Source organism: Panulirus ornatus, chromosome 43, assembly GCF_036320965.1.
Source record: "Panulirus ornatus isolate Po-2019 chromosome 43, ASM3632096v1, whole genome shotgun sequence".
NCBI lineage: Eukaryota > Metazoa > Arthropoda > Malacostraca > Decapoda > Palinuridae > Panulirus > Panulirus ornatus.
This window is the reverse complement of record NC_092266.1, coordinates 15929505-15956925: the sequence shown is the minus strand read 5'-3', so window position 1 is coordinate 15956925 and position 27421 is coordinate 15929505. Positions and strand designations below refer to the sequence as shown.

At 40.8% G+C, this 27421-nt stretch overlaps 1 protein-coding gene across 3 annotated transcripts in view; it reads right to left on the bottom strand.

Annotated features, from left to right (window-relative positions):
• spg (dedicator of cytokinesis spg) overlaps window positions 1-27421 on the bottom strand; it is a 392951-nt gene that overhangs the window by 117173 nt on the left and 248357 nt on the right. For 2 of the 3 annotated variants that reach the window (XM_071687034.1, XM_071687035.1), the window contains 2 exons: window positions 15374-15536; window positions 1781-2023 (listed from right to left, as the gene is read on the bottom strand). In XM_071687034.1, the coding sequence (XP_071543135.1) occupies window positions 1781-2023; window positions 15374-15536 (406 nt within the window). Of the gene's footprint in view, window positions 1-1780; window positions 2024-15373; window positions 15537-23717; window positions 23736-27421 lie in introns of all 3 variants that reach the window. The other variant, XM_071687033.1, reaches the window with a different exon arrangement.

Genomic DNA, 27421 nt, shown 5'->3' with positions numbered 1-27421 from the left:
CCTCTCAATTAAATTGTCCCTCAACCCTACTGTACCTAATAACCTTGCTCTTATTCACATTTACTCTTAACTTTCTTCTTTCACACACTTTACCAAACTCAGTCACCAGCTTCTGCAGTTTCTCACATGAATCAGCCACCAGCGCTGTATCATCAGCGAACAACAACTGACTCACTTCCAAGCTCTCTCATCCCCAACAGACTTCATACTTGCCCCTCTTTCCAAAACTCTTGCATTCACCTCCCTAACAACCCCATTAATAAACAAATTAAACTGCTATGGAGACATCATACATCCCTGCTGCAAACTGACATTCAAAGGGAACCAATCACTTTCCTCTCTTCCCACTTGTACACATGCCTTACATCCTCGATAAAAACTTTTCACTGCTTCTAGCAACTTACCTCCCACACCATATACTCTTAATACCTTCCACAGAGCAAAAGGGAGAACTAAAAGATTCTTGGTGTCAATGGGAGGTTTGGGCTCAACTCTATAAAATGATTTCTTTGCTAACTTAAGGGACTTATCAATGAAAGATCTAGGGTACTTGATAAATCCCTTAAGTTAGCAAAGAAATCATTTTATAGAGTTGAGCCCAAACCTCCCATTGACACCTCCCATTGGTCACTGGCTGCTTACCAAGTAAACCTATCAATCAAACTGCATATGACTGACTTAAGTGAGGTATCAATGTCAGCTACAATATAAAGAGCAAGGTGGCTACTAAAGGTATATAAGAAACTCCATTATCAAACTTTCTAAACATTACCATGTAAGAGGCAATGCTTCCCAATTATAAAGTACCCACCACACCACTTTTAATGTTTTGAACTTGCTTCCTATCTAATAAGTTGTTAAATGAATTTTCTTTATATTTTTCCAATGGCCTTCACTCACTTTCTAAGATGCTAAATTATCAATCCTAAATTCACTTTCCTTCTGACAGCTATATCTTCACTTCACCAAAGGCACTACTACCTTTGACATAACTTGGAATATGTTTCATCATCAGTCGATAATACATCCTCACTATTTATTTTCATTGCAGTTATTTTGTTAAAAGATACTCAGGTCTAACACACACGAACCTAATTAAGTTTTTAAAAGACATAAAACCTCAGAGGTCGGTTACTAACAAAGGGCTTTTGCCCCTGTATATGCATGATATATGCAGATCATATGCTCAGTCATCTGTTCTTGATGCTACCTCACTCATGCATAAAAAAGCGAACATGCATGAAAAAGACAATCTTAATAATACTGTTAGAACAAACCATCAACAATTACAAGCATGAATGAACCTCTCTCCAAATGAGGTACTCTAGCATTTCTTCAACAATCCTTGAACAAGCTGTTTCTCAAACACAATTCCTTCACATCTCCAATACCTACATCTAACACATCTTAAAAAGCCTCATAGTACTTCAGCACTTCACAAACACTATTCCTTCACCTCTCCAACACCTACATTCTCTAGCACATCTCAAAATGCCTTCCAGTAATTCAGCACTTCACATTTCCCTGGCAGCTTTTCTTTCATTCATATTTCTGTACCCTAAGTGGCTACTGCCCATCAAATAACATATATATCTCACAATCACAGTAGCTTCAATCATAACTGACAAGGGGTACAGGGAATCTTCCCAAGATTCTTTAATAAGATTTAACAAGATTCTTGAATTATCTTGCTTCAAGGGGAGAACTGTATGCAGTTAAATGTCATATTTCAAGAAAGACCAAAGCAATAGTACTTTTAATACTGGAAATGTATCCTTACCTTGCCCTTGTCAAAGTTGTCTATTATTTTCATGTAGATGAGCTCCTTCCGCTGGGTTTCTGTCTGGGCAGGATACAGATGATCAGCATGCAGCATTCGTTGTGTCCATGATAACTGATTTGCATGAAGTTGAAGAGTAAATGCAGCCTCAGTGAAATTGCCAGCTGGAACATGCAGGTCATGCAACTTGTAAATGTAGCGAATGTACATTTCTTGCCGGTTTATCTCATTTTTGTAGAAATTCTGAAAGCAATGTCAGATAAAAGTAAAAACTAACTCATTCTGTCTATTATCTGTATTAACCCTTACAATGGGTGCATCAACTACATACAGTTTCTTAGTTCACAATTCATATCATCATCTCATGTCCAGCATGTTAAAGTGAAGCATGAGTTTCCATACTTACACAAACATTACTGACGTATCTACTTCAAAACCTAGGCTCATTCATCAAGTGATGTCAATGTCTCCATTAAGACATTCACCTAAAAGAGCAGCACAGCTCCATAGCACCTATCACATATCATTCCTTTATCTGAAAAATCTGAAGCCCTAATCCATTTTTTCCTTATCATCCATCCTCCAAAAGCCATACACCAAAAATGTTGATTATAAAAGTACTTAGGAGAGCAAAATCATTCTTGTACCTTCCTATAACAAAAGAGACCTCTATAGGTTACTACTGGTTTGATTAATAAGCTAGATTTTACACTGCCCTGTCATATCAGGCATAAGGCTGACTATGCATCACATGAGCTTCTAATGGTTTCCATCTTCATTTGAAATCCTAGCTGAGGTCTGATACCATCAATCATTCCAGATGTCATCACTTCTGTCACAGCTGGAAAAAATTTCATAGTCCTTAGTCACCCACAAATCATCATTAGGATGTAAGTTTGGTAACATTGTGTGATACACATAAGCATAAATAAATGCAAGATGTCTATGACATACACTGCAAATGATAATGTGTTGAAGAAGAATCCGCATATAGGACTGGAAGAGACATATGTGCATTTAGATGGGAATGCCAGAATTAGAGCAGAACTAGAATATTTCTTGGCATTTCCTGACAATGAGAAACATATAAATGATAGAGACAAATAAAAAAATACTACAAATATGTTTACAGCTTTCAACTGGCCCTCTGGGGTTTCATTACAGTCATACAACCGTACAAAAGTGAACTCATTTAAAAACAATACTTACCTCCTAATTTAGGAGTCCCTACTATTCTTATGAGATTCCTGCAGCACTCAGGAAACTGGACATATCCAATGTTCAGGAATACAGGGAATAAAGTTTTGTAATGTGTGTGTGTCTATGTGCAGAGAGAGCACAGCAATTTAGTGTCTTCTTTATGGCAGTTACATAGCAGGGACAAAGGATCTTAGGCTATGCTGAAATGGTGCTTGTTGTATTGTAGTGAAGGGTGATGTCCAGAGTATAAGCAGAAGAGTGTGACTACTAGGCAGCCAGTGATTGTTCTGAGTGCACAATTTTAAGTGGTTTGCAGGTGTGTTATATTTGCTTTGGAGAGGATGGAAGACCAAGCAGGTGAGGCATAGTTTAAGGTGGAGCAGATGAATTGTTTGTACAGGATGGTGAGTGATTCTTTTTTCTAATCAAAAGTGCTGGCAGTAGAGTGTTTGGGTATGAAGCCATGCTGTGTGGATAAGAGTGGAATGTTTTGTTTGATGGATATCATTCTGTGCTACAGAGTTACAAATGGTCTTAGTGGATTCAAGTGCATGATGAATTGTAATTAATTATTTGTACTGTACACCTGTAGGGCCCTATCTTTTGAACTTTCTCTAAAATTATACAATTTCTTAAAATTCTTTATGCTGCCCACCTTCACAATTTCATCATTCAGCACATTCCATTCATCCATTGTAGGTCTTTTCTAAGGCTTTTTTTTTTAATCTTATGCTATGGCCTCTGGCTGTTCTATCCTTGCATCTTTTGAAGAAAATTCCCTGGAGACATCATCAAACTGGTTAAAAAATTCAAAGGCTGTAATCAGGTCACTCTTTACTCCTCTCTCTCTCTTACAGGAACAGTCATGGGACAAAGAACCTGGACACAGTTGGCAACTTCTGGCAACAACCCCAGTATTAAACACTGAGATGGTAGTGAAAAGTCATGAATGGAGGGGGAACATTTGTGTCATAGTGTGTGATTGGTTGACACATCGCAGTCTCAGTCACTGCTATGTAGTTACATACTGGGAGGGTTCTGTGTCTAAATACTCTACGTATTTAGGGAAGTAGTGGTGGCTTGTGCAAAAGATGCTTGTGGCATGAGAAAGATGGAAGGTGGGCAGATTAGAAAGGGTAGTGAGTGGTGGGATGAAGAAGTAAGATTGTTAGTGAAAGACAAAAGAGAGGCATTTAGACGATATTTAGCAAGGAAGTAGGGCAAATGACTGGAAGCTGTATAAAAGAAAGAAGCAGGAGGTTAAGAGAAACATACAAAAGTGAAAAAGAGGGTAAATGAGAGTTGGGGTGAGAGAGCATCATCAAATTTTATGGAGAATAAAAAGATGTTTTGGAACGAGGAAAATAAAGTGCATTAGACAAGAGAACAAATGGGAGCATCGGTGAAGGGGGGTAATGGGGAAGTAATAGCAAGTAGCAGTGAAGTGAGAAGGAGAAGTAGTGAGTATTTGGAAGGTTTGTTGAATGTGTCTGATGATAGAGTGGCAGATGTAGGGTGTTTTGGTAGAGGTGGTGTATGAAGTGAGAGGGTCAGGGAAAATGGTTTGGTGAACAGAGACGAGGCAGTGAAAGCATTGTGGAAGATGAAAGCCGGCAAGGCTGCGGGTTTGAATGGTATTGCGGTGGAATTTACTAAAAAAGTGGGTGATTGTGTTGTTGACTGGTTGGTAAGGATATTCAATGTATATATGGCTCATGGTGAAGTGCCTGAGGATTGGTGGAATGCATGCATAGTGCCATTGTACAAAGTCTAAGGGGATAGAGATGAGTGTTCAAATTACAGAGGTATAAGTTTGTGGAGTATTCCTGGGAAATTATAAGGGAGGGTATTGACTGAGAGGGTAAAGGCATGTACAGAGCATCAGATTGGGGAAGAGCAGTGTGGTTTCAAAGTGCTAGAGGATGTGTGGCATTTGCTTTGAAGAATGTATGTGAGAAATACTTAGAAAAACAGATGGATTTGTATGTAGCATTTATGGATCTGGAGAAGGCATATGATATAGTTGATAGAGATGCTTTGTGGAAGGTATTAAGAGTACATGGTGCAGGAGGTAAGTTGTTAGAAGCAGTGAAAAGTTTTTATCATGAATGTAAGGCATGTGTATGAGTAGCAAGAGAGGAAAGTGATTGGTTCTCAGTGAATGTCGGTTTGTGGCAGGGGTGCGTGATGTCTCCATAGTTGTTTATTTTGTCTATGGATGGGGTTGTTAGGGAGGTGAATGCAAGAGTTTTGGAGAGGGGCAAGTATGCAGTCTCTTGCCGATGAGAAGGCCTGGGAAGTGAGTCAGTTGTTATTCGCTGATGATACAGTGCTGGTGGCTGATTCCGGTGAGAAACTGCAGAAGTAGGTGACAGAGTCTGGTAAAGTGGGTAAAAGAAGAAAACTGAGAGCAAATGTGAATAAGAGCAAGGTATTAGGCTCAGTAGCATTGAGGGACAAGTTAATTGGGGACTAAATTTGAATGGAGAAAAACGAAGGAAGTGAAGTGTTTTAGATATCTGTGAGTGGATTTGGCAGCAGATGGAACCATGAAAGCAGAAGTGAGTCACAGGGAGTGGGTGGGGTTGAAGGTTCTGGGAGCACTGAAGAATGTGTGGAAGGCGAGAAAGTTATATTAGAGATCAAAAATGGGTATGTTTGAATGAATAGTGGTTCCAAAAATGTTATATGGCTGCGAGGCATGGGCTATAGATAAGGTTGTGCTGAGGAGGGTAGATGCATTGGAGCTGAAATGTTTGAGAACAATATGTGGTGTGAGGTGGTTTGATCAAGTAAGTAATGAAAGGGTAAAAGAGATTTTTTTTTTTTTTTTTTTTTTTGCTTTGTCGCTGTCTCCCGCGTTTGCAAGGTAGCGCAAGGAAACAGATGAAAGAAATGGCCCAACCCACCCCCATACACATGTCTTGATTCAATCCACTGACAGCACGTCAACCCCGGTATACCACATCGCTCCAATTCACTCTATTCTTTGCCCTCCTTTCACCCTCCTGCATGTTCAGGCCCCGATCACACAAAATCTTTTTCACTCCATCTTTCCACCTCCAATTTGGTCTCCCTCTTCTCCTCGTTCCCTCCACCTCCGACACATATATCCTCTTGGTCAATCTTTCCTCACTCATTCTCTCCATGTGACCAAACCATTTCAAAACACCTCTTCTGCTCTCTCAACCACGCTCTTTTTATTTCCACACATCTCTCTTACCCTTACGTTACTTACTTGATCAAACCACCTCACACCACACATTATCCTCAAACATCTCATTTCCAGCACATCCATCCTCCTGCGCACAACTCTATCCATAGTCCACGCCTCGCAACCATACAACATTGTTGGAACCACTATTCCTTCAATCATACCCATTTTTGCTTTCCGAGATAATGTTCTCGACTTCCACACATTCTTCAAGGCTCCCAGAATTTTTGCCCCCTCCCCCACCCTATGATCCACTTCCGCTTCCATGGTTCCATCCGCTGCCAGATCCACTCCCAGATATCTAAAACACTTCACTTCCTCCAGTTTTTCTCCATTCAAACTCACCTCCCAATTGAATTGACCCTCAACCCTACTGTACCTAATAATCTTGCTCTTATTCACATTTACTCTTAACTTTCTTCTTTCACACACTTTACCAAACTCAGTCACCAGCTTTTGCAGTTTCTCACATGAATCAGCCATCAGCGCTGTATCATCAGCGAACAACAACTGACTCACTTCCCAAGCTCTCTCATCCCCAACAGATTTCATACTTGCCCCTCTTTCCAAAACTCTTGCATTCACCTCCCTAACAACCCCATCCATAAACAAATTAAACAACCATGGAGACATCACACACCCCTGCCGCAAACCTACATTCACTGAGAACCAATCACTTTCCTCTCTTCCTACACGTACACATGCCTTACATCCTCGATAAAAACTGTTCACTGCTTCTAACAACTTGCCTCCCACACCATATATTCTTAATACCTTCCACAGAGCATCTCTATCAACTCTATCATATGCCTTCTCCAGATCCATAAATGCTACATACAAATCCATTTGCTTTTCTACGTATTTCTCACATACATTCTTCAAAGCAAACACCTGATCCACACATCCTCTACCACTTCTGAAACCACACTGCTCTTCCCCAATCTGATGCTCTGTACATGCCTTCACCCTCTCAATCAATACCCTCCCATATAATTTGCCAGGAATACTCAACAAACTTATACCTCTGTAATTTGAGCACTCACTCTTATCCCCTTTGCCTTTGTACAATGGCACTATGCACGCATTCCGCCAATCCTCAGGCACCTCACCATGAGTCATACATACATTAAATAACCTTACCAACCAGTCAACAATACAGTCACCCCTTTTTTAATAAATTCCACTGCAATACCATCCAAACCTGCTGCCTTGCCGGCTTTCATCTTCCGCAAAGCTTTTACTACCTCTTCTCTGTTTACCAACTCATTTTCCCTAACCCTCGCACTTTGCACACCACCTCGACCAAAACACCCTATATCTGCCACTCTATCATCAAACACATTCAACAAACCTTCAAAATACTCACTCCATCTCCTTCTCACATCACCACTACTTGTTATCACCTCCCCATTTGTGCCCTTCACTGAAGTTCCCATTTGCTCCCTTGTCTTACGCATTTTATTTACCTCCTTCCAGAGATGTATAGTAATAAAAAGTGTGGTTGAGAAAACAGAAGATGGTGTATTGGTCAAATGGAGAGAATGAGTGAGAAAAGATTGACAAAGATGATATATGTGTCAAAGGTGGAGGGAATGAGAAGTGGGAGACCAAATAGGAGGTGGAAGGATGGAGTGAAAAAGATTTTGAGCGATCAGGGGCTGAAGATAGAAGAGGAGAAAAGGCATGCAAGGAATAGAGTGAATTGGAAAGATGTGGTATACTGGGGTCATCGTGCTGTCAATGGACTGAACCAGGGCATGTGAAGCATCTGGGGTAAACCATGGAAAGTTTTGTGGGGCCTGGATGTGGAAAGAGAGCTGTGGTTTTGGTGCATTACACATGACAGCTAGAGACTGAGTGTGAACGAATGTGGCCTTTGTTGTCTTCTCCTATCACTACCTCACATAAACGTAGGGGAAGGGGGGGTGCTGTTTCATGTGTAACAGGGTGGCAATGGGAATGGATGAAGGCAGCAAGTATGAATATGTACATGTGTATATATGTATATTTCTGTGTTTCTACATGTAGGTATATGTTGAAATGTATAGGTATGTAAATGTGAGTGTGTGGGCGTTTATGTATAGGCATGTGCATGTGGGTGGGTTGGACCATTCTTTCGTCTGTTTCCCTGCACTACCTTACTAACACAGGAGACAGCAACTAAGTAAAATAAAATAAATATATATATATATATATATATATATATATATATATATATATATATATATATATATATATATACATATATATATATATATATAAAATATATATGGTTTGGATGGTATTGCAGTGGAATTTATTAAAAAAGGGGGTGACTGTATTGTTGACTGGTTGGTAAGGTTATTTAATGTATGTATGACTCATGGTGAGGTGCCTGAGGATTGGCGGAATGCGTGCATAGTGCCATTGTACAAAGGCAAAGGGGATAAGAGTGAGTGCTCAAATTACAGAGGTATAAGTTTGTTGAGTATTCCTGGTAAATTATATGGGAGGGTATTGATTGAGAGGGTGAAGGCATGTACAGAGCATCAGATTGGGGAAGAGCAGTGCGGTTTCAGAAGTGGTAGAGGATGTGTGGATCAGGTGTTTGCTTTGAAGAATGTATGTGAGAAATACTTAGATAAGCAAATGGATTTGTATGTAGCATTTATGGATCTGGAGAAGGCATATGATAGAGTTGATAGAGATGCTCTGTGGAAGGTATTAAGAATATATGGTGTGGGAGGAAAGTTGTTAGAAGCAGTGAAAAGTTTTTATCGAGGATGTAAGGCATGTGTACGTGTAGGAAGAGAGGAAAGTGATTGGTTCTCAGTGAATGTAGGTTTGCGGCAGGGGTGTGTGATGTCTCCATGGTTGTTTAATTTGTTTATGGATGGGGTTGTTAGGGAGGTAAATGCAAGAGTCCTGGAAAGAGGGGCAAGTATGAAGTCTGTTGGGGATGAGAGAGCTTGGGAAGTGAGTCAGTTGTTGTTCGCTGATGATACAGCGCTGGTGGCTGATTCATGTGAGAAACTGCAGAAGCTGGTGACTGAGTTTGGTAAAGTGTGTGGAAGAAGAAAGTTAAGAGTAAATGTGAATAAGAGCAAGGTTATTAGGTACAGTAGGGGTGAGGGTCAAGTCAATTGGGAGGTGAGTTTGAATGGAGAAAAACTGGAGGAAGTGAAGTGTTTTAGATATCTGGGAGTGGATCTGTCAGTGGATGGAACCATGGAAGCGGAAGTGGATCATAGGGTGGGGGAGGGGGCGAAAATTTTGGGAGCCTTGAAAAATGTGTGGAAGTCGAGAACATTATCTCGGAAAGCAAAAATGGGTATGTTTGAAGGAATAGTGGTTCCAACAATGTTGTATGATTGCGAGGCGTGGGCTATGGATAGAGATGTGCGCAGGAGGATGGATGTGCTGGAAATGAGATGTTTGAGGACAATGTGTGGTGTGAGGTGGTTTGATCGAGTAAGTAACGTAAGGGTAAGAGAGATGTGTGGAAATAAAAAGAGCGTGGTTGAGAGAGCAGAAGAGGGTGTTTCGAAATGGTTTGGGCACATGGAGAGAATGAGTGAGGAAAGATTGACCAAGAGGATATATGTGTCGGAGGTGGAGGGAACGAGGAGAAGAGGGAGACCAAATTGGAGGTGGAAAGATGGAGTGAAAAAGATTTTGTGTGATCGGGGCCTGAACATGCAGGAGGGTGAAAGGAGGGCAAGGAATAGAGTGAATTGGAGCGATGTGGTATACAGGGGTTGACGTGCTGTCAGTGGATTGAATCAAGGCATGTGAAGCGTCTGGGGTAAACCATGGAAAGCTGTGTAGGTATGTATATTTGCGTGTGTGGACGTATGTGCATGTGTATGGGGGGGGTTGGGCCATTTCTTTCGTCTGTTTCCTTGCGCTACCTCGCAAACGCGGGAGACAGCGACAAAGTATAAAAAAAAAAAATATATATATATATATATATATATATATTTTTTTTTTTTATATATATATATATATATATATTTTTTTTTTTTTTTGCTTTGTCGCTGTCTCCCGCGTTTGCGAGGTAGCGCAAGGAAACAGATGAAAGAAATGGCCCAACCCACCCCCATACACATGTATATACATACGTCCACACACGCAAATATAAATACCTACACAGCTTTCCATGGTTTACCCCAGACGCTTCACATGCCCTGATTCAACCCACTGACAGCACGTCATCTCCGGTATACCACATCGATCCAATTCACTCTATTCCTTGCCCGCTTTTCACCCTCCTGCATGTTCAGGCCCCGATCACTCAAAATCTTTTTCACTCCATCTTTCCACCTCCAATTTGGTCTCCCACTTCTCCTCGTTCCCTCCACCTCCGACGCATATATCCTCTTGGACAATCTTTCCTCACTCATTCTCTCCATGTGCCCAAACCATTTCAAAACACCCTCTTCTGCTCTCTCAACCACGCTCTTTTTATTTCCACATATCTCTCTCACCCTTACATTACTTACTCGATCAAACCACCTCACTCCACACATTGTCCTCAAACATCTCATTTCCAGCACATCCACCCTCCTGCGCACAACTCTATCCATAGCCCATGCCTCGCAACCATACAACATTGTTGGAACCACTATTCCTTCAAACATACCCATTTTTGCTTTCCGAGATAATGTTCTCGACTTCCACACATTCTTCAAGGCTCCCAGGATTTTCGCTCCCTCCCCCACCCTATGATGCACTTCCGCTTCCATGGTTCCATCCGCTGCCAAATCCACTCTCAGATATCTAAAACACTTTACTTCCTCCAGTTTTTCTCCATTCAAACTTACATCTCAATTGACTTCTCCCTTAACCCTACTGTACCTAATAATCTTGCTCTTATTCACATTTACACTCAGCTTTCTTCTTTCACAAACTTTACCAAACTCAGTCACCAGCTCCTGCAGTTTCTCACATGAATCAGCCACCAGTGCTGTATCATCAGCGAACAACAACTGACTCACTTCCCAAGCTCTCTCATCCACAACAGACTTCATACTTGCCCCTCTTACCAAGACTATTGCATTCACCTTCCTAACAACCCCATCCATAAACAAATTAAACAACCATGGAGACATCACACACCCCTGCCGCAAACTGACATTCACTGAGAACCAATCACTTTCCTCTCTTCATGCACGTACACATGCCTTACATCCTCGATAAAAACTTTCACTGCTTCTAACAACTTGCCTCCCACTCCATATATTCTTAATACCTTCCACAGAGCATCTCTATCACCTCTATAATATGCCTTCTTCAGATCCATAAATGCTACATACAAATCCATTTGCTTTTTTAAGTATTTCTCTCTTACATTCTTCAAAGCAAACACCTGATCCACACATCCTCTACCACTTCTGAAACCACACTGCTCTTCCCCAGTCTGATGCTCTGTACATGCCTCCATCCTCTCAATCAATACCCTCCCATATAATTTACCAGGAATATTCAACAAACTTATACCTCTGTAATATGAGCACTCATTCTTATCCACTTTGCCTTTGTACAATGGCACTATGCAAGCATTCCGCCAATCCTCAGGCACCTCACCATGAGTCATACATACATTAAATAACCTTACCAACCAGTCAACAATACAGTCACCCCCTTTTTTAATAAATTCCACTGCAATACCATCCAAACCCGCTGCCTTGCCGGCTTTCATCTTCCGCAAAGATTTTACTACCTCTTCTCTGTTTACAAAATCATTTTTCCTAACCCTCCCACTTTGCACACCACCTAGACCAAAACACCATCTGCCACTCTATCATCAAACACATTCAACAAACCTTCAAAATACTCACTCCATCTCCTTCTCACATCACCACTACTTGTTATCACCTCCCCATTAACCCTCTTCACTGAAGTTCCCATTTGCTCCCTTGTCTTACGCTCTTTATTTACCTCCTTCCAAAACATCTTTTTATTCTACCTAAAATTTAATGATACTCTCTCACTCCAACTCTCATTTGCCCTCTTTTTCACCTCTTGCACCTTTCTCTTGACCTCCTCCCTCTTTCTTTTATACATCTCCCACTCATTGGCATTTTTTCCCTGCAAAAATCGTCCAAATGCCTCTCTCTTCTCTTCCACTAATAATCTTACTTCTTCATCCCACCACTCACTACCCTTTCTAATCAACCCACCTCCCACGCTTCTCATGCCACAAGCATCTTTTGCGCAAGCCATCACTGCTTCCCTAAATACATCCCATTCCTCCCCCCACTCTCCTTACCTCCTTTGTTCTCACCTTTTTCCATTCTGTACTCAGTCTCTCCTGGTACTTCCTCACACAAGTCTCCTTCCCAAGCTCACTTACTCTAACCACTCTCTTCACCCTAACATTCTCTCTTCTTTTCTGAAAACCTCTACAAATCTTCACCTTCGCCTCCACAAGATAATGATCAGACATCCCTCCAGTTGCACCTCTCAGGACATAAACATCCAAAAGTCTCTCTTTCATGCGCCTATCAATTAACACGTAATCCAATAACGCTCTCTCGCCATCTCTCCTATTTACATACGTATACTTATGTATATCTCTCTTTTTAAACCAGGTATTCCCAATCACCAGTCCTTTTTCAGCACATAAATCTACAAGCTCTTCACCATTTCCATTTACAACACTGAACACTCCATGTACACCCATTATTCCCTCAACTGCCACATTACTCACCTTTGCATTCAAATCACCCATCACTATAACCCGGTCTTCTGCATCAAAACCACTAACACACTCATTCAGCTGCTCCCAAAACACTTGCCTCTCATGATCTTTCTTCTCATGCCCAGGTGCATATGCACCAATAATCACCCATCTCTCTCTCCATCAACTTTCAGTTTTACCCATATCAATCTAGAGTTTACTTTCTTACACTCTATTACATACTCCCACCACTCCTGTTTCAGGAGTAGTGCTACTCCTTCCCTTGCTCTTGTCCTCTCACTAACCCCTGACTTTACTCCCAAGACATTCCCAAACCACTCTTCCCCTTTACCCTTGAGCTTTGTTTCACTCAGAGCCAAAACATCCAGGATCCTTTCCTCAAACATACTACCTATCTCTCCTTTTTTCTCATCTTGGTTACATCCACACACATTTAGACACCCCAATCTGAGCCTTTGAGGAGGATGAGCACTCCCCGCGTGACTCCTTCTTCTGTTTCCCCTTTTAGAAAGGATGGAGTTGTGCGGAGGAGGGTGGATGTGCTGGAAATGAGATGTTTCAGGATAGTATGTGGTGTGAGATGGTTTGATCAGGTAAGTAATGATGGGGTGGGAGAGATTTGTGGTAATAAAAAAGAATGTGGTTGAGAGAGCAGAGGGCGGTGTTTTGAAATGGTTTGGTCGCATGGAGAGAATGAGAGGAAAGATTGACCAAGAGGATATATGTGTCAGAGGTGGAGGGAACGAGGAGAAGTGGGAGACCAAATTGGAGGTGGAAAGATGGAGTGAAAAAGATTTTGAGTGATCGGGGCCTGAACATGCAGGAGGGTGAGAGGTATGCAAGGAATAGAGTGAATTGGAACTATGTGGTATACCGGGGTCGATGTGCTCTCAATGGATTGAACCAGGGCATGTGAAGCGTCTGGTGTAAGCCATGGAAAGTTCTGTGGGGCCTGGATGTGGAAAGGGAGCTGTGGTTTCAGTGCATTATTACATGACAGCTAGAGACTGAGTGTGAATGAATGTGGCCTTTGCTGTCCTTTGCTAGTGCTACCTTGCACACATGAGGGAGGGGTTGTTACTTCATGTGTGGCGACGTGGCGATGGGAATGAATAAAGGTAGACAGTATGAATTGTGTACATGTGTATATATGTATATGTCTGTGTGTGTATATATATGTATACATTGAGATGTATAGGTATGTATATTTGCATGTGTGGACACGTATGTATATACATGTGTATGTGGGTGGGTTGGGCCATTCTTTGGTCTGTTTCCCTGTGCTACCTCGCTAACGAGGGAGACCGCGACAAAGCAAAATAAAATAAAAAATAAATAAATATTTACATTATTATATTATCCCTGGAGATAGGGGAGAAAGAATACTTCCCATGTATCCCCTGCATGAAGTAGAAGGCGACTAAAAGGGAAGGGAGCTGGGGGCTGGAAATCATCCCCTCTCATTTTCAGTTTTCCAAAAGAAAGAACAGAAATGGGGCCAAGTGAGGACATTCCCTCATAGGCTCAGTCCTCTGTTCTTAACGCTATCTTGCTAATGCATAGAGGGTGACTAAAGAGAGTAAATATATAAATAAGAGCAAGGTTATTAGGTAGAGTAGGGTTTAGGGACAAGTTAATTGAGAGGTAAGTTTGAATGGAGGAAAACTGGAGGAAGTGAAATGTTTTAGATATCTGGAAGTGGATTTGGCAGCAGATGGAAGCATGGAGGCGGAAGTGAATAATAAGGTGGGGTTGGGGGCGAAAGTTCTGGGAGTGTTGAAGAATGTGTGAAAGTCGAGAACATTATCTCGGAAAGCAAAAATGGGTATGTTTGAAGGAATGGTGGTTCCAACAATGTTAAATAGTTGTGAGGCATGGGCTATTGATAGAGTTGTGCAGAGGAGGGTGGATGTGCTGGAAATGAGATGTTTGAGGACAATATGTGGTGTGAGGTGGTTTGATTGAGTAAATAATAATAGGGTAAGAAAGGTGTGTGGAAACAAAAAGTGTGTGGTTGAGATAGCAGAAGAGGGTGTTTTGAAATGGTTCGGTTACAAAGAGAAAATGAGTGAGGAAAGATTGACCAAGAGGTTAAAAGACACACACACTAGACTTCTAGTGTTTTTGTGTCCCAACCTTACCTTGGTAGGAACAGCATGAACTTTAATCTTACATGGCTCTGACAGTTTGACATATATGTAGATGGACAGATATATGTATATACACTACAGGTTGGCTTCAAACCCTGGGCAGGGTGTCCAGCTACCTCTGCCACATGGATGTCAAAAGACACACTCCTCTTTACCCATACACTAAACATACCAGCTGCACATCATATTCTCCCAATCCCATGATATCCTGACTGTCTGTTTTTAGCTATCCCAATGTTATGCAATCAAAACATATTGTAAAAAATTTTAGGTACACAAAAATTATACATAATAAATCAGAAGCTAACTATATTATCTAGAAGAAAGTAAAACACATTTTTACTCACCAGAAGGTTAACAGTACAACTCATTCTCTTGTCACAGTTCTCATCACCTTGCATAACATTACGGTAGTCTAGTAATCTTTCCAGAAGGCGAGTCACTGAATTGATGAATGCTGTGCCACTTTCCCTCCAAACAGGGTCATTAGAGCGGACTCTCTCCAATAAGCTGTTTCAACGGAAAATGTACATTAGTAACATATTAGCAAAGATTCCATTACTGCGCTATGCAGAATCAATGATGCATATACTTTTTTGTGTGTAACAATATTTTTTTTTTTTTTTTGCTTTGTCGCTGTCTCCCGCGTTTGCGAGGTAGCACAAGGAAACAGACGAAAGAAATGGCCCAACCCACCCCCATACACATGTATATACATATGTCCACACATGCAAATATACATACCTACACAGCTTTCCATGGTTTACCCCAGACGCTTCACATGCCCTGATTCAATCCATTGACAGCACATCAATCCCGGTATACCACATCAATCCAATTCACTCTATTCCTTGCCCTCCTTTCACCCTCCTGCATGTTCAGGCCCCGATCACACAAAATCTTTTTCACTCCATCTTTCCATCTCCAATTTGGTCTCCCACTTCTCCTCGTTCCCTCCACCTCCGACACATATATCCTCTTGGTCAATCTTTCCTCACTCATTCTCTCCATGTGCCCAAACCACTTCAAAACACCCTCTTCTGCTCTCTCAACCACGCTCTTTTTATTTCCACACATCTCTCTTACCCTTACGTTACTCACTCGATCAAACCACCTCACACCACACATTGTCCTCAAACATCTCATTTTGAGCACATCCATCCTCCTGCGCACAACTCTATCCATAGCCCACGCCTCGCAACCATACAACATTGTTGGAACCACTATTCCTTCAAACATACCCATTTTTGCTTTCCGAGATAATGTTCTCGACTTCCACACATTCTTCAAGGCCCCCAGAATTTTCGCCCCCTCCCCCACCCTATGATCCACTTCCGCTTCCATGGTTCCATCCGCTGCCAGATCCACTCCCAGATATCTAAAACACTTCACTTCCTCCAGTTTTTCTCCATTCAAACTCACCTCCCAATTGACTTGACCCTCAACCCTACTGTACCTAATAACCTTGCTCTTATTCACATTTACTCTTAACTTTCTTCTGCCACAAACTTTACCAAACTCAGTCACCAGCTTCTTTTTTTTTTTTTTTTTTTTTTTTTCCCCAAAAGAAGGAACAGAGAAGAGGTCCAGGTGAGGATATTCCCTCAAAGGCCCAGTCCTCTGTTCTTAACGCTACCTCGCTATCGCGGGAAATAGCGAATAGTATGAAAAAAAAAAAATATATATATATATATATATATATATATATATATATATATATATATATATATACATATATATATATATATATATATATATATATATATATGCATTTTTTCCCTGCAAAAATCGTCCAAATGCCTCTCTCTTCTCTTTCACTAATACTCTTACTTCTTCATCCCACCACTCACTACCCTTTCTAATCAACCCACCTCCCACTCTTCTCATGCCACAAGCATCTTTTGCGCAATCCATCACTGATTCCCAAAATACATCCCATTCCTCCCCCACTCCCCTTGCTTCCATTGTTCTCACCTTTTTCCATTCTGTACTCAGTCTCTCCTGGTACTTCCTCACACCGGTCTCCTTCTAAAGCTCACTTACTCTCACCACCCTCTTCACCCCAACATTCACGTGTAGGAAGAGAGGAAAGTGATTGGTTCTCAGTGAATGTAGGTTTGCAGCAGGGGTGTGTGATGTCTCCATGGTTGTTTAATTTGTTTATGGATGGGTTTGTTAGGGAGGTAAATGCAAGAGTTTTGGAAAGAGGGGCAAGTATGAAGTCTGTTGGGGATGAGAGAGCTTGGGAAGTGAGTCAGTTGTTGTTCGCTGATGATACAGCGCTGGTGGCTGATTCATGTGAGAAACTGCAGAAGCTGGTGACTGAGTTTGGTAAAGTGTGTGGAAGAAGAAAGTTAAGAGTAAATGTGAATAAGAGCAAGGTTATTAGGTACAGTAGGGTTGAGGGTCAAGTCAATTGGGAGGTGAGTTTGAATGGAGAAAAACTGGAGGAAGTGAAGTGTTTTAGATATCTGGGAGTGGATCTGGCAGCGGATGGAACCATGGAAGCGGAAGTGGATCATTGGGTGGGGGAGGGGGCGAAAATTCTGGGGGCCTTGAAGAATGTGTGGAAGTCGAGAACATTATCTCGGAAAGCAAAAATGGGTATGTTTGAAGGAATAGTGGTTCCAACAATGTTGTATGGTTGCGAGGCGTGGGCTATGGATAGAGTTGTGCGCAGGAGGATGGATGTGCTGGAAATGAGATGTTTGAGGACAATGTGTGGTGTGAGGTGGTTTGATCGAGTGAGTAACGTAAGGGTAAGAGAGATGTGTGGAAATAAAAAGAGCGTGGTTGAGAGAGCAGAAGAGGGTGTTTTGAAATGGTTTGGGCACATGGAGAGAATGAGTGAGGAAAGATTGACCAAGAGGATATATGTGTCGGAGGTGGAGGGAACGAGGAGAAGAGGGAGACCAAATTGGAGGTGGAAAGATGGAGTGAAAAGGATTTTGTGTGATCGGGGCCTGAACATGCAGGAGGGTGAAAGGAGGGCAAGGAATAGAGTGAATTGGAGCGATGTGGTATACAGGGGTTGACGTGCTGTCAGTGGATTGAATCAAGGCATGTGAAGCATCCGGGGTAAACCATGGAAAGCTGTGTAGGTATGTATATTTGTGTGTGTGGACGTGTGTATGTACATGTGTATGGGGAGGGTTGGGCCATTTCTTTCGTCTGTTTCCTTGCGCTACCTCGCAAACGCGGGAGACAGCGACAAAGTATAAAAAAAAAAAAAAAATATATTTATTTATTTCATTATATTTTATTTTGCTTTGTCGCTGTCTCCCTCGTTAGCGAGGTAGTGCAAGGAAACAGACGAAAGAAATGGCCCAACCCGCCCACATACACATATATATACATACACGTCCACACACGCAAATATACATACCTATACATCTCAACGTATACATATATATACACACACAGACATATACACATATATATATACATGTACATAATTCACACTGTCTGCCTTTATTCATTCCCATCACCACCCCACCACACGACATAACAACCCCCTCCACCTGCATGTGCAAGGTATCGCTAGGAAAAGACAACAAATGCCACATTCGTTCACACTCAGTCTCTAGTTGTCATGTATAATGCACGGAAACCACAGCTCCCTTTCCACATCCAGGCCCCACAGAACTTTCCATGGTTTACCCCAGACACTTCACATGCCCTGGTTCAATCCATGGACAGCACATCGACCCCAGTATACCACATCATTCCAATTCACTCTATTCCTTGCACGCCTTACACCCTCCTGCATATTCAGGCCTCGAACACGCAAAATCTTTTTCACTCCATCTTTCTACCTCCAATTTGGTTTCCCTCTTCTCATTTCCTCCACCTCTGACATATATATCCTCTGTCAATCTTTCCTCACTCATTTTCTCCATATGAACAAACCATTTCAAAACACCCTCTTCTGCTCTCTCAACCACACTCTTTTTCTTACCACATATCTCTCTTACCCTTTCATTACTTACCCCAGACGCTTCACATGCCCTGGTTCAATCCATGGACAGCACATCGACCCCGGTATACCACATCATTCCAATTCACTCTATTCCTTGCACGCCTTACACCCTCCTGCATATTCAGGCCTCGATCACTCAAAATCTTTTTCACTCCATCTTTCTACCTCCAATTTGGTCTCCCTCTTCTCATTTCCTCCACCTCTGACATATATATCCTCTGTCAATCTTTCCTCACTCATTTTCTCCATATGAACAAACCATTTCAAAACACCCTCTTCTGCTCTCTCAACCACACTCTTTTTCTTACCATGTATCTCTCTTACCCTTTCATTACTTACCCGATCAAACCATATCACACCAAATACTGTCCTCAAACATCTCATTTCCAGCACATCCACCCTCCTCCACACAACTCTATCTATAGCCCACGCCTTGCAACCATATAACATTGTTGGAACCACTATTTCTTCAAACATACCCATTTTTACTTTCCGAGATAATATTCTTGACTTCCACACATTCTTCAACGCTTCCAGAACTTTCATCCACTTCGTCACCTTATGATTCACTTCCATGGTTCCATCCGCTGCCAAATCCACTCCCAGATATCTAAAACACTTCACTTCCTCCAGTTTTCCTCCATGCAAACTTACCTCCCAATTGACTTGTCCCTCAACCCTACTCTTCCTAATAACCTTGTCCTTATTCACATTTACTCTCAGCTTTCTTCGGTCACACATTTTACCAAACTCAGTCACCAGCTTCTGCAATTTCTCACACGAATCACCACCAGCGCTGTATCATCAGCGAACAACAACTGACTCACTTTCCAAGCTCTCTCATCCACAATAGACTGCATACTTGCCCCTCTTTCCAAAACTCTTGCATTCACCTCCCTAACAACCTCATCCATAAACAAACCCCTGATCCACACATCCTCTACCACTTCTGAAACCACACTGCTCTATCCCAATCTGATGCTCTGTAAATGCCTTCACCCTCTCAATCAATACCCTCCTGTATAATTTCCCAGGAATACTCAACAAACTTATACCTCTGTAATTTGAGCTCTCACTTTTATCCCCTTTGCCTTTGTACAATGCCTCTATGCAAGCATTCCACCAATCCTCAGGCACTTCACCATAAGACATACATATATTAAATAACCTTACCAACCAGTCAACAATAGAGTCACTCCCTTTTTTAATAAATTCTACTGCAATATCATCCAAACCTGCTGCCTTGCCGGCTTTTTTCTTCTGCAAAGCTTTTACCACCTCTTCTCTGTTTACCAAATCATTCTCCCTAACCCTCTCACTTTGCACACCACCTAGACCAAAACACCCTATATCTGCCACTCAATCATCAAACACATTCAACAAACCTTCAAAATACTCACTCCTTCTTCTCACATCACCACTACTTGATATCACCTCCCCATTAGCCACCTTCACTGAAGTTCCCATTTGTTCCCTTGTCTTACACACTTTATTTACCTCCTTCCAAAACATCTTTTTATTCTCTCTAAAATTTAATGATACTCTCTCACCCCATCTCTCATTTGCCCTCTTTTTCACCTCTTGCACCTTTCTCTTGACCTCCTGCCTCTTTCTTTTATACATCTCTCACTCATTTGCACTATTCCCCTGCAAAAATCGTCTAAATGCCTCTCTCTTCTCTTATATTAATAATCTTCTTCATCCCCCACTCACTACCCTTTCTAATCTGCCCACCTCCCACGCTTCTCATGCCACAAGCATCTTTTACACAAGCCATCGCTGCTTCCCTAAATGCATCCCATTCCTCCCCCACTCCACTTACCTCCTTTGTTCTCACCTTTTCCCATTCTGCACTCAGTTTCTCCTCGTACTTCCTCACACAAGTCTCCTTTCCAAGCTCACTTACTCTCACCACTCTCTTCACCCCAACATTCTCTCTTCTTTTCTGAAAAACTCTATAAATCTTCACCTTCGCCTCCATAAGATAATGATCAGACATCCCTCCAGTTGCACCCTTCAGCACATTAACATCCAAAAGTCTCTCTTTCGCACACCTATCAATTAACACGTGATCTAATAATGCTTTCTGTCCATCTCTCCTAATTACATACGTATACTTATGTATATCTCTCTTTTTAAACCAGGTATTCCCAATCACCAGTCCTTTTTCAACACATAAATCTACAAGTTCTTCACCATTTTCATTTACCACACTGAACACCCATGCACACCAATTATTCTCTCAACTGCTACATTACTCACCTTTGCATTCAAATCACCCATCACTATAACCCGGTCTCATGCATCAAAACTATTAACACACTAACTTAGCTGCTTCCAAAACACTTGCCTCTCATGATCTTTCTTCTCAATGTTCTCTCATGCCCAGGTGCAAATGCACCAATAATCATCCATCTCTCTCCATCCACTTCAGTTTTACCCATGTCAATCTAGAGTTTACTTTCTTACACTCTATTACATACTCCCACCACTCCTGTTTCAGGAGTAGTGCTACTCCTTCCCTTGCTCTTGTCCTCTCACTAACCCCTGACTTTCCTCCCAGGACATTCCCAAACCACTCTACCCCTTTACCCTTGAGCTTCATTTCACTCAGAGCCAAAACTTCCAGGTTCCTTTCCTCAAACATACTACCTATCTCTCCTTTTTTCTCATCTTGGTTTCATCCACACACATTTAGACACTCCAATCTGAGCCTTTGAGGAGAATAAGCACTCCTCACGTGACTCCTTCTTCTGTTTCCCCGTTTAGAATGTTAAAATGCATTCCTATCTGATGCCCTTTCCCTTCGGAAACTCCCTCAAGGGAGTTGTCCAGCAACAGTCTCCATTACTGATGAACTCCAATACTGGCAGAGGGCAACTCTAGTGCATCGTTTCCAAAGGTTTATACCTAATGTTCCAATCTTCTACTTCTACTAAATGCTCACATCTTAATATTCCTACCCACTGCTTTTACCTAATACTCCTACCAATTACTTCTATCCATTGCTCTTATCATTTTGACAAAAGGCAAGGCAAGGCAAGCACACAGCACCCATTACATAAAAATCGTTCTGAAGAATGGGTTTAGTGAGCTAAGTGTTGTCAAGTGTTATGTGTTACATGGAGAAATTCTATGTTCATCAACAGAATGCCAGTAGTCCATGTGTCAGTGGGGTAGAGAGAAAAAACAGCTACCTGGGTCAGAGGAATGCAACTTGACAACCTTTGAAATGCTGGCTCGCTATACAGCCATCACTAACCATCCTGATGCCTTGGCAGGTAGTACCGTTATCATATCGCCCTGGTCAGTGGCTGCCTACCAAGTATTACTTACCTTATATGGCTATTCTCCTTAACACTTGAGATATATTTCTATAGGCAGAAGCATGAGACAAAACCTTAATTATGGCCAAACCTTAATCAATCATACTTTTCAGCTCATGATTTGAGTGCAACTCTGTGGTGTCCTATACCATAAGTCTTGTTGGACACTGTAGCGAGATACAAATAAAAAAATGTAGTTTTCATTAAATTACATTTTGCAATATAGTTTTCAAATTCTTCATGAAAAAAAAAAAATATGGTGCTTATAAAAGTATCAGTGCAATCTACTATAATAATAATAGTTCTACATATGTTCCTCCATACAGGAAACATTTGGAACAAGACTATTCTGCGAGTAAAATACTTACTACTCCAAAAGGAATATAGTCACTAAGACTGAACAATGTTGCAAGAAAGGGTCAGACAAAAGAGAGGATGGTACTGGTACAAATATTTTTTCAACATGACCAAAAGAGCGACAGACGTTGAAAATTTAGCCTTTATGATATTACCTACAGACACTTCTCAACAATAAAATACCTAAAAAATCAATAATCCATGCTACCTGAGGCAATATAACAATGAGTGCTATAAAAACTACCTAAATATGTAGCCAAGTAAATAACTTTCAATCACTGGCATTTAATCTATATCTTATGCAGAGAACAAAATAAAGCATGCAAAATCTAACCTGGACATTTCTGCTACCTATCCTTGTGACCTCTGCATCTGCAGAAGGTATGTTACTTCTAATTATCTATAAAATCAGAAATCAAAATCAACTTACATGTGAAAAGAATAACATCTCATTTGGCCCAGTTATAACCGTGCACAATACTTACAGAAAAGAAGGGGGATCATCTTTTCTCCCTAAGGTAATACTTTTTAGCTACATTCACCTCATAGCCAAACCATGCAGTCTACTACATATTTCCAAACTACAGACTATCCCTCAAATAATACTATCTACCATTTTTCTATCTATATCAGTTACTTTCATTTTTTCTCTAGCCTTTCCTGCTGCCTTAACTCTAAGTTCCACTTGCATATAAATGCTGACACAACCCTCATTACCTTTACAAACTAACATTTCAATGTAAGCATAGGGTAAATGATTCATTTCTAAAAGCAAGTTTCTCAGCAAAACTTTTGAACATTTCTTGTTGGGCCTTCATGACTAGAAGTGAAAATGTAATCACATTAAAATATCTACCATGATATTGCTTTTAATATCCTGCTCTGAATTTTGAAGGCAACATATGTAATAAACAGAAAAAAAGAAGGGCTGCCTTAGCAAATACGATATTTCTAAACATTATGTTTACCAGATTTCTAACATAGGTAGCTATGCATGCACAACTAAACCAATATTACTTGCCAACTTACACAGCACTTAAATGCTCCCTAGATGATATTGCATGAAAAGTACAAAAGGGTTAGTAAGAAAAATACAAAAGGCTTAGTCAGAAAATAAAATTTCACTTTATTAGTATATATCAGAAGTTGCCTTTTCTACTTGAGATACTTTGATAACTGTCACCTAACTGATGCCTGAACCTGAACTAGTAGACTGCAAATGATTGCAAATAAAGTTATAATGGTAAGATTTTGACTGGACATCTACCACATGATCAACCAAAATTCAAAACAATCTTTAACAAAGGACTGTCTATCCAGTGAGCAGGCACCTTGCTGCATTCCATCTTCAAGCCAAATGTGCAACTTAACCTGAGGAGTACCACAAGAGGAAGTATACGAGAAGGGCATTGTGAATACCAGGTGAAGTCTTTGGGGGTCTTCAACCCCACAGCCCAGGGTGGGCCCAAGGGAATGTGGGATGAATTCCTCAGTAAAATGACTGGTAAAACAGTTATTTATCAAAGCTGCCTCCTAAATCTTGAAGGTGATTTTTCTTGTAAGACATTCATGACAATCACCTAAGTGATGCCTTGCATACTGAAGTGCAAAACATTTTACTTTTTCATGTTACAAGTTCCAGTCACTGAAAGAAGTCCGCATCAATGCCTTATCTATAAAGAAGAAAAGTGAAGTGAACATAACGATGGGGTAAAAGGAAAACTACCTATGATTTTTTCAAAAACTGAAAAACTTGTTTTACAAAAGGAATGACCATGGCTTTTTGGAAAGATATGTTATGGTATGAAGTTCCAAAGCCTAGCATTAGAAGTAAAGAAAAGACATCTCTATGGCTCATCTTCAAATTACCAGTAATCCCATTGCAATCATGCTAACTAATGTTCTGCGAGTATTGCATGGCCTAACTATTCTTGGAAGCAGAAATTTAATCACAGCAACATCCAAAGGAGGTTGGAGGAGTTGATAAGTCAGAACACTGTAGCCTCAACTCTTAAGTATGTATGTACAGTTGAAGCCTACCTCAACATCAGGGCAGTGTTCCATACATAAAACAACTGTTCTGCATTTATAAATAACTATCACTGGTAGGTGACAAGCTGCTGCCCTGTTAGAAACGTACATATTCTGATTAAAGTGACTTACTTCAATAGGAAACTGTTAAAGTAAATGTTACAGTCAGAGGAGGTTCTCTTGAATTACTAATAAAAAATCAAAAGATTGATTCAAAAGACTGAATCATACATGAAAAAGTCAACACAACTGCATCTTCCTTCTTTCACTCATAGTACTTGGGTGTGTGTCTCGGATATGGCATAGCCAGGATTTTTCTACAGGGGCCCCCTCAGATTAAATTTGCTAGCATCATAACTTAAAACTTCCATACTGTTCATTCTATGCATAACGTGGAAAACCCAACAATTGAATGAATACTTCAATTAGGGAAATTCTATGCTGATCCAAAGTTGCCAAAGATGTCCAGTCAATCAAGGTCAGACTCACAAGAGGACTTTTTCTCTGGGTTACCAGCCGCTAGTTGCTGTTCAGGCAAAAAGTCCCATGCTACTTACTGTTCTAAATTCTAAGCAGTCGTCTGGGAAATATAGATTCAATATCAATAACTCTGATGTTACTACCATAAAATCTAAGATGACTTGGACAAGACAGATACTGTAACTACCAACAATGTCTTCCACAATTGAATAAAATTTACTTAAAACATACGATGCTACCTGAATAATATCAAACCATTATCAAACACAGATGATAATACATGTACATGATTATACATATTCGTTTTTTATGTCAAACATGTTCACCATTTTCCCGTGTAAGTGCAGTCACATCCAAAACAGATGACCAAGCCTTACAGGGAAGAAACATTCTCATGAGGCTTTTCCCTCTGGCCCTTCTATTTTTGGAAAATGATATAAGACAGGAAGAATTCTGCCCTCCTCTCCTCCTCCTCTCTTTTTTGATTATTATTATACTTAACCACTGTTTTCGCATCAATGAGGTAGCACAAGGAAACATGAAGAATGGCCCACCATCCACATACACACATATATGTACATAAATGCCCATACATGCACATACACACATATACATTTCAATGTATACATATATATATAAACACACATATATGTATATATACATACATCTCTATCAACCCTATCATATGCCTTCTCCAGAGCCATAAATACTACATACAAATCCCTTTGTTTTTCTAAGTATTTCTCACATACATATTTCAAAGCAAACATCTGATCCACACATCCTCTACCACCTCTGAAACCACACTGCTTTTCCCCAATCTGATGCTCTGTACATGCCTTCACCCTTTCAATCAATACCCTCCCATAAAATTTTCCAGGAATACTTAACAAACTTATACCCCTGTAGTTTGAACATTCACCTTTATCCCCTTTGCCTTTGTACAATGGCACTATGCATGTATTCTGCCAATCCTCAGGCACTTGAGCACAGTCCATACATACATTAAATATCCTTACCAACCAATCAACAACACAGTCACCCTGTTTTTTAATAAATTCCACAGCAATATCATCCAAACCTGCTGCCTTGCCAGATTTCATCTTCCATAAACTTTTCACCAAATAATTCTCCTGACTCTCTCATTTCGTTCACCACCCCGACCAAAATACCCTATATCTGCCACTCTATCATCAAACACATTCAACAAACCTTCAAAATACTCACTTTATCTTTTCCTCACTCCATCACTATCTGTTATCACTTCCCCATTTGCTCCCTTCACCGATGTTCCCATTTGTTCTCTTGTCTTATGCACGTTATTTAACTCCTTCCATAACATCTTTTATTCTCCCTAAAATTCAATGATACTCTCTCATCCCAACTCTCATTTACACTCTTTTTTACCTCTCGCACTTTTCTCTTAACCTCTTGCTTCTTTTATACATCTCCCAGTCATTTGCATTACTTCCCTGCAAATATCACCCAAACGCATCTCTTTTCTCTTTCACTAAAAATCTTGCTTCTTCATCTCACCACTCACTACCCTTTCTAATCTACCCACCTCCCACCTTTCTCATACAACATGCATCTTTTACACAAGCAATCACTGCTTCCCTAAATACATCCCATTCCTCACCCACTCCCCTCACGTCCTTTGCTCTCACCTTTTGTCATTCTACAATCAATCACTCCTGATACTTCCTCACACAAGTCTCCTATCCAAGCTCACTTACTCTCACCATTCTCTTCTACCTAATACTCTCTCTTCTTTTCTGAAAGCCTCTACAAATCTTCACCCTCGCCTCCACAAGATATTAATCAGACATCCTTCCAGTTCCCCTCTCAGCACACTGACACCAAAAAGTCTCTATTTTACAAGCCTATCAATTAACATGTAGTCCAGTAATGCCCTTTGACCATCTCTCCTACTCATATATGTGTGAACGAATGTGGCCATTTTTTGGTTGTTCCTGGTACTGCCTCACTATTTCATGTGTGGTGGGGTAGTGATGGTAATGGATTAAGGCAGCAAGTATGGATATGTACATGTGTATATATGTATATGTCTGTGTATGTATATGTATGTATACGTTGAAATGTATTTATCATTTAGTCTATTTATCTATTTTACTTTGTCACTGTCTCCCGTGTTAGCAAGGTAGCACAAGGAAAAAGACGAAAGAATGGCCCAACCCGCCCACATACATATGTATATACAT